This window comes from Euprymna scolopes, chromosome 17 (assembly GCF_053919585.1).
Source record: "Euprymna scolopes isolate OS-2025 chromosome 17, ASM5391958v1, whole genome shotgun sequence".
NCBI classification, from domain to species: domain Eukaryota; kingdom Metazoa; phylum Mollusca; class Cephalopoda; order Sepiida; family Sepiolidae; genus Euprymna; species Euprymna scolopes.
Window position 1 is genome coordinate 16,300,446 of NC_136498.1, and position 20,235 is coordinate 16,320,680.

The following is a 20,235-nucleotide window of genomic DNA, read 5'->3' on the forward strand; positions in this document are numbered from 1 at the left end:
ACAGACATCTCGCTGCTCAACTCCCCACAGTTCTTTGTTAGAGACGACTCCAAATAGTAGCCCCCAAGTTGCAATGTGCTTTGTTTGGGGTGAAGAAGAGTAAAATAAAAAAAATGAAAAAAAAATCACTAGAGTTCATAGTTTAGCAGCCATCCCTTGCTAAGACAACCTCCTTACTTTTTTCCACATAAAATGTCTAAAATACATGTAAAATGTATAAAAACCTTAGAAAAGGCTTTTGAAGCAATAAAAAGAAATGTTTAAAAATTAAATTTAAAAAAAGAAATGTAAATCTCTTTCTTTGATCTTTTGAACAAAGATTTGTGATTGGATTTATTATTTGTACACTTAATTTGTTTTACTAATTCCTTGTAGTCACCGAGGCTTTCCAGGTGAATAAAATAGTTTGGATTCTTAAAATAAACTAGTTTTTATCTGTTTCCCTCTTTACCTAGCTTCTGCCACTGTATAGCTAATATAAATATATTTACCTATTGTTTTTGTTGGCAAAAAAACATTAGAAATTATGTTTTTAAGTGAAAATAATTTGCTTTGAATTAATGCTGATTATCATATTTAAAGTGAATGTTTCATGTTTTTTACTTTTTCTCATTTTCTTAAGAATTTTTCCTCTTTATTTTGCTTTGAACAATATGTTTATATTTGTTTATATTTATTGTTTCTGATAAGCAGCCAGATAGCCTAAAGACAATGCTTTTAATCATTGCCTACAAAACAAGACAATAAAGAAAGAAATATGTACTTGATTTTTTTTTTTTTTTGTGTGTGTGGGTATGGATTATGCCCCCCCCCCAAAGGGTCACTTAGGTTTTTAAACAAAAAAAAATGTAATGATTTTTAATGTTATCTTATATAGCCTTCTTTAAATTTATAAAACACATTATTTGTAATATTTCATTACCTTCAGTTAGACAAGATTGAGCACTGACGTGAAAAGGTACTTTTGATTGATTCCGTTTTTTTTTTTTTTTGTTGTTACATAATTAAATTGATTTAAACTTAACTGTAACCTCCACCTAGATGTTATTACGCTAGCATTTGCACAATCTTCATCATTTTCTATCATTGTTTTCTAGGCATATCTTAGATAATTCATTTTCAAACCTTTTGATATACCCACAGAGTTTTAGTACCTTGCTCTTGGTTACTGGAGTGACTGGGGTTAGAAACACGTATCCAGTTAAAAAAAACTCCCTTAGACATGCATGAGATTCAAACAGTGGATATGTCCATGATGTTATATTTCGGGATGTCTTTCTTTTGTCAAACATGGGTTCGACTTTGAAACGTGCATGGCAGATTTTTACATGGCAAGTAAGAACATTCTACATGTAAAATATTTTATTATTGGAATCCTTTTGAGGTGAGTAAAAACGTGGTGAGAAAACAACTATGGAAGGCAGTAATTACTGCGGATGCAGTTACGAGACTCAGTATGTGTCATGGTTTACCACCTGACTAAGACCACAGGAATAGTTGGCCGAAACTTTGTGAAACAACAACTATGGGATGAGGATGACAGTTCACAAATAAATAAATAAACAAATAAATAAATAAATATACAAATTACTCATCTCAAAGAATTCTAATAATAAAATAATATACCATTCGACGATGGAAGATCAGATAAGAACGAAAAACTTGGATTTATAAGGAAAAAAAATCCACTCTTGATTGCCCTTTAGGGCCCGTGTCGCAGTGAATAGAGGCTTTGAATCTCTACGGTTCCTGGTGAGCATTGTCTGGAGATAGCAGTTTGAATCCTACTCAAAGTTGGCCAGAAGATTTGTTGGCCGAAACGTGTTGAGACGACAACAACTATGGAAGGCAGAAATTACTGAGGACGCGGTTAGCCATCTGACTAAGGCCGAAACGTCGTGAAACAACAACTATGAAGATAGAGATAACAGTTTGCAAATAAATAAATATTCTTATTGGATACTTAATAAACTAGAAAACTTCCGCTCCTTTGGGGGGGGCCAACATCTTCAATATAACCGGTTTTATATTTTAATTTTTAGAAATTTCAAAACTTGTCCCGCATAAAAAAAAAAAAACATATCAAAGAGGTACACAAAAAGAATTTTCATGGTAAGCGTAGATTATATAAATATGAACAAAAATAAAAAAATAAATAAACGAACTGATTAGAATGTTTACTTTGTATTTTTGCTTTAGAGTTATTCCCCTTTGATCTGGTAAATAGGAACTTCTAAATGCTAAAGAACTCATTTTTTGCACGGAAGTTAAATCTGCCTTTTCATGGTAATTCAACACTTTACACAATAGACGCATTATCTATTTTATATACTACTTATGTATATGTGATATAAGTCGCAATATTAACTTATCGGTATTATTATACAAACACCGTGACAGCGTTAGGGTTAGGGTTAATTCGCTGTCACGGTGTTTGTATAAATTTACCAACTTATCTGCATATTAATTTTAAAAAGGGATATTTTATTAACTATTATTTATTGTTTTTTTTTTGTTTTTATTATTGCTTAATGATTGTTTTGATTTTAATATTACAAATAATTCTATTTCGTAATAATGTTTTATTTCCTGGATATTTGTGTTCAGATGTTCTTTGCTTTAGAAGGATAAACTTGATTTTCAACATAAAAATCAAATTGGGTTTTCACTTTCAAAAAATAAAATTCATCGAATTCATCGAGTTTTATTGGTTTCTTCTACTGCGGCCTGTTCCGTATGAAAACTGATTTATCTCCCTTGTTGTCGGTTAACTTTCGCTATTTAAAATTTATAAAATGGCGGATTGATAATAACAATGTTTTACTTTTTGTAAAACATTGTTTTTGCAGATTATTTTGTGTCAGCTTCTTTTTTTTTTTTTTTTTTTTTACTACTTTTGACATGACACGTATTTATGTAATTGCGTTTTGCTTCAAGGAAAGTAGAAAGTGTACTCTGGGTTTAGTTTCATCAGCCTTATAATTTTCGCTATCCTTATCTTTGTCCTTATTTTCTCTCACATTCCATAAGTGATGTTTCTGACAAAGAGGGAAGAATTGCTGTTTTCTCGGCCAGAATCTATCCATTTAACACTTATTGTTGGTTTGTTTTTGACCTTGAACTAAGGTTGTTTTTTTTTTTTTAACTCCTTACATCAAGTGGCTTCATGTTTGTCTGGAACAATTTCCATAGATAAAAAAATAAATTGATTTCTTCCTTTTTTTTATGTGACCATTAAAAAAATAAATAAATAAATACATATCAAAAGTACCAAGACGTTAATCTATATAAGTGAGAAAAAAATGGGGTGGGTTAGAATTATGAAAATTATGATTTACAATATTTATTGTTCATACAACAAGGAATACAATATGAAATGTATTATTTTCTTATTCTATGAAGTTTCAAAATTTGCTTTTTTTCTTCAAAGGAAAACGGTTAGCAAAAGAATTTTATATAGACTTGCTATGATATTGCTGATTAGCAAAAAACTGAAAACTTCAATGTTCGAAAGAAAGTAATATTCGAAAGATTATATAGAAATATATACAGCTGCAAACAAGATAGGATTAATCTATAAATTTATTTACATTTCCTTTTTAAAATTTTATATATTAAAATATATGAGTTTGTATAAAAAATATTTTTTAAGTTTAGTATCCCTTATAATATTGCCCAAATTGTTTCAGATAACAAACTCAATGAAGTTATGCTTCTAACTTACGAGCATATGTACTGGTTGGTTGCAAGGACCAAAGGAAAGAATCAGTTCACGATCATAATTTTTTTTATTTCGATAAATGCTTATACTACTTTATTGTCTTACACGCGTTTTATAGCCAACGATGGAAAGCTATGTCTTTAGTCTATCTGGCTGCTCCTCAGAGATAATCAAATATAAATAAAAACTGACACAGTGTTTAAAACAAAATAGAGGAAAGAAAAATATTTAAGAAAGATGAGAATGGTAAGTCAAAAACATGAAACACTTTAAAGATGATAATCAGAGAAAAGACCTTCTCAGCCCCCCAAAAAGACATCTGATACCATGTTGGAAGGTTCTCAAGCTGCCATTTTTAAAACCAATTTCTCATCCACTCACACACATAATATTGGACTAACCCATTTACATGCGGCAATGCTTAACATAGCGGATAAATGAGGCCAATATAAGCAAGCCCTATAAAACAGCATTAACATATGACTAGAAGAGATAATTTGTATATCATGAAAAATATGTTCTTGAAATATGCAAAAACAATTGTTAGTAAATAAAAATGTTTTCCGGTGAAATATGGAATGTTTCTTTGAGTAAATAAGATTTGTATGCTGTCAAACATTCAACATTATTCATTGTTTGGTGGGTAAAAACTAGCAGATAAATCCATTTCACGTGTTTAGATATAGGGAAGAGAAAAATAGTAAGTCATACACACACCACCGTTCCACCCTTGCTGCGGTCATGAATTCAAAAAGAAATCCTTCCAATTTTGAGGTGTGGAAAAGAAAAAGAAAGAAAAATTTTCATTATGGTGATGAAAAGTTTTCATTTTTTTTCTTTTCTTCTTTCTGTATCAATTGATATTTTTTTCTTTTTTCTTTTCAACACCCATAATAGTGGAATAACGTGTCTACATACAATACTTTATATAAGTAGATAAATACGGCTAATGTAAGCAATGCCCTGTAAAATAGAGTAGGGGAGACAAACTCAAAATAACACCGGTGGGTTATTCCCCTTGGTTAAACTAAATAAAGAGAGAGAGAAAGAATGAGAGAGCACCTGAGTGTCCGGAATCTCTACAAAGTTACTATTTGCCCATGCATGAAGTATTATTGCCACATCTGGGTTGGTGCATCTGTTACTAGTCTCTCGCTCCTAGACAAAGTCCAAAGAAAGGTCACTAACGTAATAGGTCCCACACTAGCAACCAAACTCCGACCTCTGTCCCATTGCCGAAATGTTGCATCTTTGTGCCTTTTTGACAAGTATTTTAATGGAATATGCTCTGATGAACTCAAAGCCCTTGTACCCCCTCAACATAGATACCCCCTCAACATAGGTACCCCCGACAAACCTGTCAAGTAGCAAAATCCCACCCCTACACTGTAGAGATCTCTAGATGCCATAAAGCCTTTTACTCAAGTAGCTTCTTCCCTCAAACTGCTAAACTTTGTAATTCCCTCCCTGTACCCTGATTCCCTTAGTGTACTGACACGCAGAAGTGTAATGTGAATAGATATCTCACTGTCCAACTCCCTATATAGTATCCCTGTAAATTTGGTCCTAAATAGCAACCCCTCTTGACAAAGTGGCACTACTGTGCTTTGTTTTTGGTGAAATAACAGTAAAAAAAGTCGAGTTCACTATGGCTGAAGTTAATTCAATTCCATGTGGCTCCTGATATGATGAAGCTTTGGCCTTTATAGATATTCGTAACCTACCATGCCTGGTAGAATTTCAACAACTATATATATTTTATGTTCCTTTTTATGTCCATTTGCATTTGTTAATGTTTAAATAAATGTCTAAAATTGTATTTGGTTGAATTTCCTCTTCTTTTTTGTGCTCAATAGCAGTAGACTTAGCATATATATATATATATATATATATATATATATATATATATATATACAGTAGAACCCTGGGATATGGTGGCCCTAGGATACGTTTTTTTTTTTTCCAGGTTACGATATGGAATACAATGTTTTTCTGGCCTCTGGTTCTGGTATTTACCTTGCTTTACGGTGTTATTTATAATGGTTTATTGATTATTGTACTGTGTTTTGTTACTAATTTTTAATGCCATATACATTCTACTGTATAATTATTTTCACAGTCAAGCAACATTGCAGTTAACAAGTGCCATAAACGCCAACAAATCAAAAGTCCAAGACTTGAGTTTCGTCCTCATTTGGGCTCATCAATTAAACATATCCAAACTTGGGATTCAAAACCCGAATCTCTTGCATGCATAGCGAGTACTGTGCCACTTGGACAAATGCACCATACAAAAGAAAATCTATTTACTAACACAGCTCAAACAAACCACAGTGAAACCCGACTATGGAATGGGCCTACTTCGTCTCAAACAAGGGGTGTGGTCCAATCAACGAGAACCCTAGTAGGATTTTTACACTCACTAGGACGATGCCATCCAACATGCTAATATAGTGAGAAATTAGTAATAGCATTTTCAGCGCATGACAAATGATAAAATTATTTCCACAGTCAAGCAACATCGCAGCTCAAAAGAGCCATAAAAGCCAACAACCAAAGATTCGAGTTTTGGTTTGTTGGCTTTCATGACTCTTATGAGTTGTAATGTTGCTTGGCAGTGAAACTAATTATATCATCTTTCATGCTCTGAAAATTATATATATATATATATATATATATATATGAAACACTAGTGTCTGTAGGTATTTAATAATTATTATAGTAAATAATAATGCCAGCCTCTTTAAGAAACTTTTTCTTATCGTTGAGCACTTTCAGTTGTAATAAAGTCGGTCAACTTAGCTCATACACGCAGATCGTCATATAATGATCAGATCACTCTGACTGACCTTAAAAGCATTTAATAAGAATAAATGTTTAATTTCAACTGTATCTCTCACGGTTGATGGTAACCAAATGGTTCAGGCCCTTGCTAATGAAGCCAGACATGACTTCTGTTGCTGGGGTTCGAGTCTCTTGACTGGTGTTAATCGTAACACCCTGCACTAATGATTCCCGAAAGGATGAAACACTAGTGTCTGTAATAATTATTATAGTAAATAATATATATATATATATATATATATATATATATATATATATTCTTTGTTACAGAGTAGTGAAATTAACGTATATAATTGCTTACAACCCATTATACACCCACAAATAAAAAAAGAATACAATACTCAAACATAATGACGGTGGAAAAATAAGAAAAAATAATTTAAAAATAAAAAAAAAACATGAAATTTACATCATATAGAGATGCTAAATTGTTTGCTGTTGCAATCAAATCTGTCTGGTTGACCCCCGGATGGACAAGGTCATGTATCATTAAAACAAATAGAGTAGTTATGGCTCCCATTGGATAAACACAGGAACTAAGTTGAAAAAAATATGTACATCTATTATATAAAAGAAGAGTTGCATCTATATATGTATGTTTCAATAAAACTTGAAAAATCCATAACAAACACCCACAAAGTTGATGCATCACAAAAACATTCATATTAAGATACTATGAACCCATTCAGAGAAGAAATATTCACCTTGTTTTGTGTGGAAAAACAATGGTAAAAAACATATGGACTATATTTTATACATTACTATTTTCTGATTTTATATATATATATTTATTTATTTTTATTTTTTAAGGTTTGGAATTTTTTGAAACGTCGGCGAAGGAAAATATCAACGTGAAAGCAGTATTTGAGCGATTGGTAGACATCATTTGTGAGAAGATGTCGGAAAGTCTGGATACGGATCCAACCCTCGTGAACAGCCAGACCAAGGGAACTCGCCTAACAGAGAACCCCAACAACCCGCAGAATGGTAGCTGTCAGTGTTAGAAATCCCCATCCCCCACTCCTCCCGTCTCCCACTTTCTCCAGCCTCTTCTTCTTCTAGTCCTTCTTTCCTTTCTTCTTCTCCTGATTTCTTCTTTTTCTTCTCCTCCTCCTCCTCCTCCTCCTCTGGTTGAAGTGTAGCAGCAAGAGTAGCGGGTGCCTCTAGAGTCACCAAAGACCAGTCTGACGCATCAGGGGAAGTAACTCCATCTTGGAGGTTGTGCAGTTGTGAATGTATTAATTAATAAAAGATTTAAAAAAAAAAAAACAAGAAAGTTAAAAAAAAAAAAAAGATGAAAAAAGTGCTGAAGCTCGTTAATTTTTGAATCATTACTGCTGTCAACAGTTGTTTTTGTTGTTATATGAAAATGTTATTTACACAAACTGTTGTTGTTGTTCATTCAAGAAAGGAACCCATACTAGACCTAGACTCCTTGTATGATATATATACAAGGAAATTTAAAACATGACAAGATGGGATGTTTACTATATAGAATAATAGAAAAGCATATAAACAGTCTAATAAAATAACCACCATATTACATCTCTAAAGCAAACCAATGTTTCAATGGGTTCAAATGACCTTAATCATTCTACCCCAAAGATTAATGTTGTTTGAATCAACTGAAATATTGATTAGCTTTATTAGCCTGTTCTTATGTTTATTGACTATTCCATATACCAAACATTATATATACATACATACATATATATATATGCGCGCATGTATATAAAATTTCCCTTAAGAAAACTCTTGTGTTTGCTATTGTCATAGATTCACAAGCTTTTAGAATAATGTGTTGCTTTTTTTCTTTCTTTCTTTTCGTTATTTTTAGGGTATTTTAAAAGAAATTTCGTTTTTCTCTTCTTTGGACAATTTTTTTCTTCTGGTTTAATGATATTCGCAACTGCAGTCATAATGATGATGTCGATAAAGATCTACAAAGACTTGAAAAATAAAACGTACAAAAAAAAAGACTTTGAAAATTTAAAAAAAAACAACAAATAATTAAAACAAAACAAAAAATTAAATTTATATATAAAAAAAACAGATTAAAAGCATTTTCGCTGTCAATGAGGAGCTTTTTCATTGGCCATATCCTCCTCTCTCTTTCCCTCTTGTTACTTCCATCTCTCTCTTCCACTCTCCCTCTCTCTCTCTCTCTTTTCTCCTCTCACTCTCTTTTTCTTCACCATGAAAAAAATAAAATGAATATCGTCCCTTCAGTTTCGACTGTAATAGAGACAAACATATACCTAACATCAAATAACTGATACTCGCACGCACATACGCAACACCCAACATAGCAACAACAAAAAATGCAGATAAAAATCTCATGTTTCAGTGAAAAATACTCACTTCATTCTTCATATCTGCACTTGAACCCCCTTCCCTCCCCAATTAGTTGTGACACTGACCTTTAGCCTTTTGATCCTTACCAGTGCCACTCTTAAGCCTTACCTCCAACCAGCACCTTCCTCTCCTCCCCCTCCCTCTACCCCTCTCTCTCTCTGCTCCATGCCAGATGGATAGCTGCTAAAAATCTTTAGATTCTTTACTCCTCTCCCTCCTCCTCTTCCTCCTACTAGGCCTATTACTCCTACTACTGACATATTCTAATTGTACAGTCATGCACTTTACTACTACTACTACTACTACTACTACTTATGACATGTTTTCTCTCTGCTATTTTGCTGTGACTTCCATCATATCATGTTATTCTTGTTATAAATCAGAAAATGAAGTGTTAAATAGTGGAATATACCAAACACAGTGAACCGTTTCAGGAATTCTTTCTTTTTTTTTCTCTCTCAGATCCATCTATAAAATTTCCACCATTTTAATCATAAATATTATGACTATGACTATGATTATAATTATGATTATTTATTATGATCATGATTATGATACTTATTATTTGTTATTACTGTTGGTCTCTTTTAGGATATTTATTTCTTGCAGTTGTCTCTTCAAACTGCCACAAATAGAAAAGAATGCTAATAAAAAAAAAAATAAATAAGAGAGAGAAAGAGAAAAGATTAAAAAAGCAATATTTTTTATTCACTTTTTTGTTTTTGTTTTGTCCACGGCTTATTATTATTATTTTATTTTTTTTTTTTTTTTTAACTTACTAAGAGTTTTAACACAAGTCATTATCACAATAGCGAGTGGTGTTCCCTGGAGTTCGAATGGCAATAAGTCTCCCCAGATTTCCAGCACTCTCCATCACTTTCAATAACCATTGCAAACCACTTTGTGTTATTGTAACAGCTGTTTATCATTGATTTCTCGCTAATAATAACTGTTGGTGTTCTCTGGAATTTGAGTGACAATATTAATTTTATGCTCATTATAAATTGAGCTAAAGTTTGCAAGGTGCATGATGAGACAGTGGAAAAGCTTAATGGTAGTAAAACAAATGTAGATATTATTCTTAGTATTATTACTACTGTTAAAATTGTTTCTATTCAGCCTTCGTATTTGAACCAGCATACAAAAAGAAGATGAGCATGCATCTTTACATATCTACCAACAAATATTACATGCCTACATTCTTTTATAAAGACATGCACATATATTGATATTATGTGTATACCCAGATAACTTTAAAGCTGTGTTTGAACATCGTCATTGCTTGATGACTTTCAACTGTGTCATGGAAAACACAGTAAGACAAAAGTTTGAAAGCAATGCCTGTGCATGAAGCTCCTACTTCATTAATTAACTCTTATCATGAACTAAAATAAAAAATAAGTCTACATCATTGGAAACAATAGTCACTGCAAGTGTTGTAATTAGTTTTCCTTCTGGATGCCTGCATTAAAAAGTTGACGACAGCTGATGGGTTTTACCATGCTCTAAGAAACCAATGTGATCATTTCTACGTCCCCGGCACATACATATATATGCATGTGTACTTATCTAGATATGCCAGTATAGTGCATGTATTGAAACTCTAACATATTAATACAAATTTACGTTTGCATTGTATAATTTTTAACTTTTTGTATAAAAAAATATATATTCCACAACCAATTGCCTTAGGTTAAGCAAATTTGGAGAAAGTTGGTAAAAAAAGAAAAGAAATGCTATTATTTCTAAAATTTTTATACAATATTTTTTTTTTCAAGAAACTGATTGAAATTTGAATAGTATTTATCCTTTGCTTATATATATATATATATATATATATATATATATATATATATATATATATATATATATATGACAAAAGTCTATATTCCAAATGTCAAGATGTTGACCATCTTACAGTTTATAATCGTCAACATCTTGAAATTTGGAATATAGACTTTTGTCATTTATTTGTTATATGCTCTGTAATCACATCGAGCTTCATAAATTAAAGGATTGGTATAAATAAAGCCTGAAATATAATTGAAGAAACATATTTCTACAGAAATATGTATATATATATAAGAAAAATCCTGTTATGCTGTACATGAAGCTATGAGTTTTAATTTTGTTTTATTTTTATAACTAAATTCCAAACCATTGTTTTTTTACTCGCAAACATTCCAAATTATTTCTCTTTGAATGAAGTTCACTTTTAAAACTGTTTGCATACGATTTTTTTTTTTGTCCCATATTTTAAAATCTTTTCTTCTTCTGATTTTAATTATTGAATACGCATTCATCTCTTCTGTCTTCTGTTTATTTTCCTGGACGAAATAATTATGTGTGGAAATTCTATAGATGGAGTATAGTCTGATGTTTTGTGCAATCCATGCCAGCCAGTGAGCCCGATGGTTGCTCAGCATGCCTCCGTCGTGCCTGCTGCCGCTGTTGCTGCTGCTGCTGCCATGTCGATAAAGGCCGCTGACCCATGGGGTTTGCCTACTAGATGGTTGTTTTCGAAGTCTCTCTCTCTCTCTCTCTCTCTCTCTTTCTCTCTCTCTCTCTCTCTCTCTCATGTTATTTGGTGTTAAACCTTTTCATTGTTAAATGTATCATGAACTTTGTTGTCGGCTAAGACTGTCAAATTTTTTAGGAATGATGGGGCGAGCTGTGATACCATCTGTGACTGCTGCGATGACAACGATGACAAGCTGATTTCAACTGACCGCCTATGCTCACACCCATTAGACTGACTGTTGATGTAGAGGATGGTAGTTCCCAACGTTTGTAGCTCCCAGATCGCAACCCTAATATTGCTTTACACACACACACACATACAACTATATATATAAATATACAAAACACACACACATATATATATATCTTAACCTTAGCTTGTTTTACTCACACATACATACAACTATATATATGTATATATATATATATATATATATATGCAAAACACATGCGTACATACACAAATTTTTTTCTGCTATTATGTTCATAACATATCTATGCTTTTGTCTAAGGCAAAGTGTAGTATCTGTTCTGATACTACATTTTCAGTTCGACAGTGGGTTTGTCGCTGTCGGATTTGGATATGGTTCTGTTAAGCACTAGGATGTCCACCTTCCCAAGCTTTATCTTTTCTCTGGAAAGGGGTAGGCTTATTGCTAATTGCCTGGGGCGCACCTACCGGGGAATGCCGACAGGTATATTTTGTGTAGGTTAGAGTGCAATTTACCTACTAGTGCGCTGGCGTTTCAAAAACCACCCTACCTGATCTTGTGTCTAGCTTCAGGCAGAGGAGATAACTAATGGACATCTCACTGCAACAGCAATTATTCCAGTACTGTTAACATGGCATGCATTTTGTAAACCTTATCTTCTGAGCCAATTCATTTATCTGCTCAAGTAATACAACATTTGAATCCCGATTATAACTGCATCGCCTTCAAAATAGAGATGTGCTTCATGTTAAGATAATTATTGTCTTAACTAAGAAATCTTAAATCCTCCCTCCCTGTTATCATATAATTTTTTTTTTTTTGAAAGATCTCATTTTTTATTATTAATTATTTTTTTTTAATGCCCTCTGCTTTCTCCCCACTTCAATCAAATCTGAAAGGTTTTTTTTTTTTGGTTTTTTTTACTATCACCTTAATTGTTTAATCCTGCCTAGTTTGGGCACAATGTATTTATAAAGAAGCAATTAGTAATATTTATTACACATCGTTTAATATTGAAAAAAATGTCATGAAATGTGAAGCAGGTGGGTGATAGACGTACACACTGTATACAATGTAATTTTATGTAATCGTATGAAAGTCATTGGAATATATAATGGCGTGTAGATAAATATAGGCCTGCATAGAGAATGGATATTTTAGAAGAGGAAGTGGAGGAGGAGGAGGGTGGCTGTTACAAGAAACTTTAAAACGATCTGAATTCTTGAATTCAATTTTCAGGATATCTGTAAGCTGCCATGACCATATTTCTTTCTTTCCTTCTTTCTTTTTTGAATGAGGGTTGGGGGTCGCTGCCTTTTCTTCGAGCAAGTACCAGCAGCAACAATGGCAGCACATTTTTTGCAAAACCCGACAAATATACTTTGTACGCATGACTTTGGAAATTCCTTCTCCACAAATCAATCATGTAATTTATTTTCATTCGAATTAGGCCAGAATTGGCATAAAATTATAACAATTATGATGGTCGATTAAAAGCATATAAATGGGACCAATTTCTTGTAAATTCATAATTTCAAAATACAAATATTCTTTTGTATGTTTTTTGACTAAAGCAAAATTATTTTTTATTTTTTTTTCTAAATTGTATCTTTTATTGCCTGCAATCGACCCTTCTAGATTTAGTTTTGTGTTTATTGTTTGTAATGAAAAAGGACAGTTCAGGATAAATTGTTTTGAAACTAACGAGTCAAATATGCAGGTTTCTTTTCATTTGGTTTTTGTGGCCAAATTCCTGACTGGTGAAATTCTTCTGTCCGTGATAATTTCATTTTTTTTTTTTCTGGCCTGAATGAATTCTCTTTCGATCTCAAGTGACCTAGACTTGAAAATTTTATTCTTACTTAGCAAAACCTACATTGGTTGTGCTTCTTAACAACTTACATTCCATATCTAAGGCACTATCTGTCTATCTATCTATCTATCTATACACACACCCCTCTCACACACACACACACAAATATATATCTTCAGTTTCTTCTTTATCTTTCTCTCACTCTAGCTATCTAGCTATATCTATATTTCTCCCTTTCTTTCATTAGATGTTATTTTTTGGGGTTTTTATTTTGCAATACTTTTTGAATAAATTCATTTATTTATATGAAAGCGCATTTTTACCTAAATGCGAGTTGGGAATAATTTTCTCTTTTACCGATTTGGTACCCCCAAATGGGGAGTGGTATATATATTGTTTAAAATATAATTATCCACTGACATGTGTTTCGTCATCTACGACTCATAAGCTTGATGAGTCGCAGACAACGAAACACGTGTCAATGGATAATTATATTTTAAACTATATATATATATATATATATATACACACACACACATATATTCCTTTCTCTCTCTCTCTCTCTCTCTCTCTCTAGCTTTTTATCCTTCTCTCACTCTCTTTATCTATATTTATCTATACTCTCTCTCTCTCTAAGTCTAGTTATATCTTTTTAAAACAATGTTCTGTAGTGATGATAGTTTTGCTGGTAGTGGTGGTCCTTCTTCCTCCTCCTTCTCCTCCTCCTCCTCTTCCTCCTACCCCCTCTCAGTCAGTATCACATGTGTTTGTATGTCTGCATGTGCGCGTGTGTGTGTGCATGTGCACCTTTCTGTGCCATAGATTAGTCTGTCACTTACCCTAGCAAATTGAAGTCAGATTCCTTCTTCATCCCCCAATGCAAGTCCACTATATGAAATTCTCTTGACTCCTTCTTGCTTCCTTGCCACCCTTGAACATTTTTTTTTTTTAAATAAGCGCCCCTCCCCCTCTCTTTTCTGTGCAAGCACAGCACCACACTTGGTCTAGCCCATTGGTCAGTCTGTCACGCAGCCCAGTCAGTCAATCAGTCAGCCATTTGGTATCCCTAATTGCAGCCACGCCCTTATATCTCCATAATCTATGTACTTAGAGATCATGATCTGTCTTAGCAGGCAGTGCAATAAAGCTGTTCAGTAACTGACCATGACTTTTGTGTTCATTTTTTGGGGATCAATTACGTTGCAAGGATCTCAGAAATAAGCAAAGATGAATTGGACAAATTAAGGTCTACACTGGTTTTAAGAATTTGAGATGCTGAAAACGTACACAACTAGAAAAGTAGAATCTTCTGTTTTGACGAATAATGTTTCGTTTGTTTATTAAAAGATGTTTTGAAAATATTTTTTAGAAATAAAAAATAACACAAAAAAATATATAAATATTTAATATTTCACACCTTCCCCCTTTCCTTTTTAAATATTTCCCTATATTAAAAAATGACAATGCAAAAAAGAAAAAATTCATGTTTTTTATTTGTTTGTGTGGAGAACAACTGGAAGAAACTGGTGTACACCTGAATTCGTCTCTTTCATATTTACTTATTTTGGGGGTCCTTCAAACTAAACTGATCTTTTTTTTTTTTTTTTTTTTCTTACAGATCTCTCTCTCTCTCTCTCTCTCTCTCTCTGCATATCTTTTTACTTTTGCTTTCTCTTAAATGATCCCTTTTCAGTCTTACTATTTTATCCTAATTTCATTTCTTTAGTCTCTGTCTCTCTCTCTCTCTCTCTCTCTCTCTCTCTCTCTCTCTCTCTCTCTCTCTCTCTCTCTCTCTCAAAAGGTGACATTTTGATAAAATTAAAAACCTTTATATAAATTTCATGTCTAATTATAATGATCGTGCTCTAATTGCTCTCTACACAATGCCTTATTGTTCCATGTACCATGTGTGTCGTGTGTTGAACATGTATATCAGTACGCTTTAATTCTCTGAGATGATCTGAAATAGTCGATTTCCAAATCGTTGGAATGGGTGGCCTCCGTGTAATCCAGAGTTATTTCCCTTTTTCTGCATGGCGTTTGATCACAGCAGAAGTAAGTAGATAAACAAAAACTAATAGAACTGTACTTAAAGAGTAAATACGTTCAACATTATTGGACATAACTCTTGTAATAGATTGGTGCTCGTCCACAATTCCTCCTCCCACATGAAAAATTCAAAAATAAAAAAAATCAGTATGATGTATGTACATACCAATGACAGAAAAGAAAATATCGGGTGCTTTTTCAGATTGGCAGTTGGCACTTATGGTGATAAACAAAAATGAAGAAAAACTTTTGTCGTGTACCTACTTGTCAAGGAATGAAGATGGTATACTCAAGAAATCACAAAAATTAATCAAGTAGTTTTTTGTTTTTTTTTTATAAAAAAACAAAATTGCCGTTTTTTTTTACTGAGAAGTGAAGACCAAAGCCATTTTAATATTCTTCAAATTTTGTTTTTAACTTTTATAAAATGACATTTCTGAACTAATGTTTTCATCATTTGGAACTTTTATTTTCTGAAAAATAAAAAATAAAAAAATACACGTTATGTTAATAAATTGTTTGGTTTTAAATCTTACGTTTCGATTGTCTTTCTGACATTATCCAAAAACAAACAAAATAAATTTTTTAATGAAAGTCGGTTGTCTGCCCTTGATTCGTTCATGGATGGTGCTCCCGCCCCCCACATTAATACAGAATAAAATTTGATTTTCTTGAATAAAAAAAACTATTTGATCAAATTACGTGATTTTTGGAATATTTTATCTTCGTTTGATGTCTGGTAAATACATCATACAGACTTTTCTTCATTTTCTTTATTTTTAATTGTTGCCATAAGTGCCAGTCTAAACAAGCACCAAATATCGTATTCCAAAAATCATATAAATCGATCAAGTAGGTTCATTTTTATAAAGAAAATCATTTTTTAAGTGAATTTGAGTTTTTCCAATTCCCACTCCTCTTTATGCTAAGAATGGCTTTCTAAAATTTTATAAAAGTTTGAATTATTTGGAATTATCTCCCTTGTTCCTTTAGATTATTTTAAAGATGACGTTGTGAGATCATCGCTCTTTGCTCCGCCATAAAATTTGATTTTCTTGTTTAAAAATAAAACGACTTGGTTAATCTATGTGATTTTTGATGTACAATATTTTATTTCCATCACAGGTATGTACATCGTACATATTTTCTTAATTTTTGTTTTTACATTGGAAGGGAAGGATTTGAACAAGCCCCTTTTGATTATTCAGACTATTGTTCTTATATCAACGTTTCGATCAATGTAACCCATAAGCTTTTTAAGGTGCATCATCTTTTCAAAAAGGGTAAAAGCAAAGATAAAAAACAACAAAGTCAGCAAATAACCATTACCAAAGGCAAGAAAAAATACTATTCTACTATTTTTTGTGCGTTTTAAAATGTTTTATTTACACGTTTTATCAATGCTTTCCGAGTTTTGTAAACTTGCCGTATATAAAATAGCAATAGATGTTACTCAAAGTGAAAGCTTGAGGTTGTAGAGCAATTCAAAAATCGAAAATTAAACAAAAATAAAAAATTCATATCGGCTGAGAATTAAAAATTTTTACTGATTGGTGAAAGCTATTAACTGTATTTTTGTTTAATTTTCGATTTTTGAGTTGTTGAGTTGTTTGCGGTTTCACTTTGAATAACATCATCATCATTTTGAATACAGCGAGTGTACAAGACATAGAAGGCATCGATAAAATATGTAAATAAAAACACTAAAACACACAAAAAATAGGCAGGTAGGTAGAAGAGTAATTTCTTTATTAGTGGTAACGTTTATTTGTTGACAATTTGATTTTTATTTTTACTCTTTTTTTCTCAGTTGGAAATTATTAACAATCAGTGATTTGTATGATAAACTCTGGAATCTGTACCATGGATGGATGACACATGGGATAAAGTGCTTAGTAGCAATTTTCTCAAAAATTCCAAAGCATAATGCTCCACAATGTTTTTCGTAAAGTTAAGATTAATTTTTTGCAGAGATGAGAATGGAGCTCATATTGAACTATTTTGAATAAAATTTGGCTTCATATTATTTGAATTACTGTTTTTATCATGAGTGTCATCTGCATGACGTTTTGGCCAATCTGACCTTCAACCTTCAGGTGTATCTTGTCAAACTCCAGAATCTTTCTGTTGAACTCGGGAAATATATATATATATATATATATATATATATATATATATATATCGAGTTGTAGTTTGATCAACATATTAATGCAATGACATGTGTGCTACTAAGTTTCGTCCAGTTATTTCCTGGGCAAATACAGAACAATTTGAGTCAAGATTCCACTGCTATTCTCTCTCTCACATTGTCATCATCATAGTAACGAGAGGTGAAATTCCTTTTTAGAAGCGAGAGGGATATATTCTCTTTGGTTTTCAGTGGTAGTGTAGCAGTCGTTAGCAGAAAAGTAAATAAACTCAAGATCAACTGGAACTATATTACCCTTATACCTGCCAATCAAGCAACTCAGCTGTCTCAGTGTACGTTTCTTTTTTCAGTTGAATGCACATATTATTGTAGAGAAGATGTTAGTGTTTTCCTTCAAAATGGCTACCTTGTATATTATTTAATTGAAATTCAATTATTGAAACGAGTATTATTTATTAATTTATTTATTGCAAACTATTATAGATCAGATAATAAATAAACGTGGATTTATAAGACCAAAAAATCCAACTTTGACCACCCTTTCGGGCCCGTGGCACAGTGGATAGAGAATCTCTACAGTTCCAGGTGAGAATTGTATGAAGATAGCGGTTTCAATCCTGCCCAAAGCTGGCTTAGTTGGCCAAAAATATGGTAAGACAACGACAACTATGGATGGCAGTAATTGCTGAGAATGCAGTTAGGAGATTCGGAGTTCCTATCCCGTCGCAATTACCACCTGATAAACGCCAGATGAATAGTTGGCTGAAACGTTGTGAAACAACAACTAAGAAAGATGAGGATAAAAGTCCGCAATAAATTAATGGCTGCTTTCTGTCTAACACTCAACAAACACCAGACAACCCTCTACAATAAATCACTTATTTTAATGAACGTAAACATTTTATGTGGATCACGCTTGAATTTTCTCAGCATATAAATTATTTTAGTGTTCCATCAAACTGCGAAAATAAAAACCAAATCGTTTTGTTATAGAATAAAAAACATTTTGAAATTTATAGCAGTTAGCGATTTTTTTTTTTTTTTTTAATTTTTTTTTAATTACATTTTCACCCAAAACAAGGCAAATTGCCACTTTGGTGTAGGGGGCTACTATCAGGGGCAACAACTACTGGGGTACTATGTAGGGATTTGGGCAGCAACATGTCGGTTCACGTTACACTTGAACTTCTGCACGTCAGTACAGTTGGGGAAGCAGGGACCTGGAATGGAATTCCAGAGTCTAGCGGTTCTGGGGAAGAAACTATTGGAGTAAAAAGATCTTTTACATCTAGGGATCTCTACAGTGTGGGGGTGGGATTTAGCAGCCTGTCGGGTTTGTCGAGGGTGCTCACGTCGTGGGGGCACAAGTGATTGCAGTTCGTCAGAGCATTCATCACTAAAATACTTGTAGAAAAGGCAGAGGGATGCAACATTTCATCGATGGGACAGAGGCTGAAGCTTAGATGCTAGTTCAGAGCCTATCAGGTTTGCGACTCTCTTTTGAACCTTGTCAAGGAGCGAGAGACTAGTAGCAGATACACCAACCCAGATGTGACAGCAATACTCCATACATGGGCGAATGGTGGCCTTATAGAGGTACAGGATACTTTCAGGTGTTAGTAGTTTTCTAGCACGGTAGAGAGAGCCCACCTTTCTTGCAGCAGCCCTGGCAATGTCTTCAATGTAATTGTTCCAACTCATGTTTCCTGTGAACGTTGGGCCAAGGAGTTTGAAAGATGTACTCTCAGATAAAGAGTCGTTGGCCATTGCTATAGGTGGTAGAGAGGGCTTCTTGTAATTATTGAATGAAACTAGTTTAGTCTTGGCAGCATTGAACGCGACCAACTACTTTTGTCCTCATTCCACCACAGATTGGAGGTCTTCCTCTAGTGTTTCTGCCATTTCTTTAGAAATGTGATCATTCGTCTTCCTGTCGTGCCTGCCATAGAGTGTAGTGTCATCAGCATATATACCCATCTCAGAGGCAATTTTGTCGGGGAGGTCATTTATGAATATCAGGAACAATAGAGGTCCAAGGATAGACCCCTGGGGCACCCCCGCATTTATATCATATTGTTTAGATGTACGACCGTCGAGGACAATATGGATTTTTCTCTTATCTAAGAAGGATTTAATTATGTTAAGTATTCTATCAGTGATACCGTATGATCTAATTTTCCTGAGGAGACCCTCATGCCATACCCTTTCAAAAGCCTTAGATATATCTAGAGCTACCGCTCTGCCCTCCCCCGCTTTGTCCAGTGAATGGTATATACGTTCAGAGATCACAGTTAGGATGTCTGCTGTGGAATGGGCTTGTCTAAATCCATGTTGTTTGTCAGTCAGAAGTTTAGCATCTGTAAGATGATGGACTAGAGCATGGTTAATTAAGGTCTCAAATATTTTGGCAAAAAGTGGGAGGAGGCTAATGGGGCGATAATTTGATGGGTCAGTCCTTTCGCCAGAATTCTTCAATACTGGTACAACAGAAGCAGTTTTCCAACAGCCCGGAAAGCAAGCTTCATTAAGGCATTTGTTGTAGAGTTTGGAGAGAACTGGAGCTACTTCGGCT

The 20,235-nt window shown here is 33.3% G+C and overlaps 1 protein-coding gene across 11 annotated transcripts in view; it reads left to right on the plus strand.

Moving 5' to 3' along the window:
* The window catches only part of LOC145296688 (ras-related protein Rab-3), a 411,003-nt gene extending 403,094 nt beyond the window's left edge, over positions 1 to 7,909 (plus strand). For all 11 annotated transcript variants that reach the window (XM_080142647.1, XM_080142650.1, XM_080142649.1 and 8 more), the window contains one exon: positions 7,376 to 7,909. In XM_080142647.1, coding sequence (XP_079998773.1) covers positions 7,376 to 7,569 — 194 coding nt within the window. In that variant the 3' untranslated portion in view covers positions 7,570 to 7,909. The remainder of the gene's footprint in view (positions 1 to 7,375) is intronic.
* The last annotated feature ends 12,326 nt before the right edge of the window (positions 7,910 to 20,235 follow it).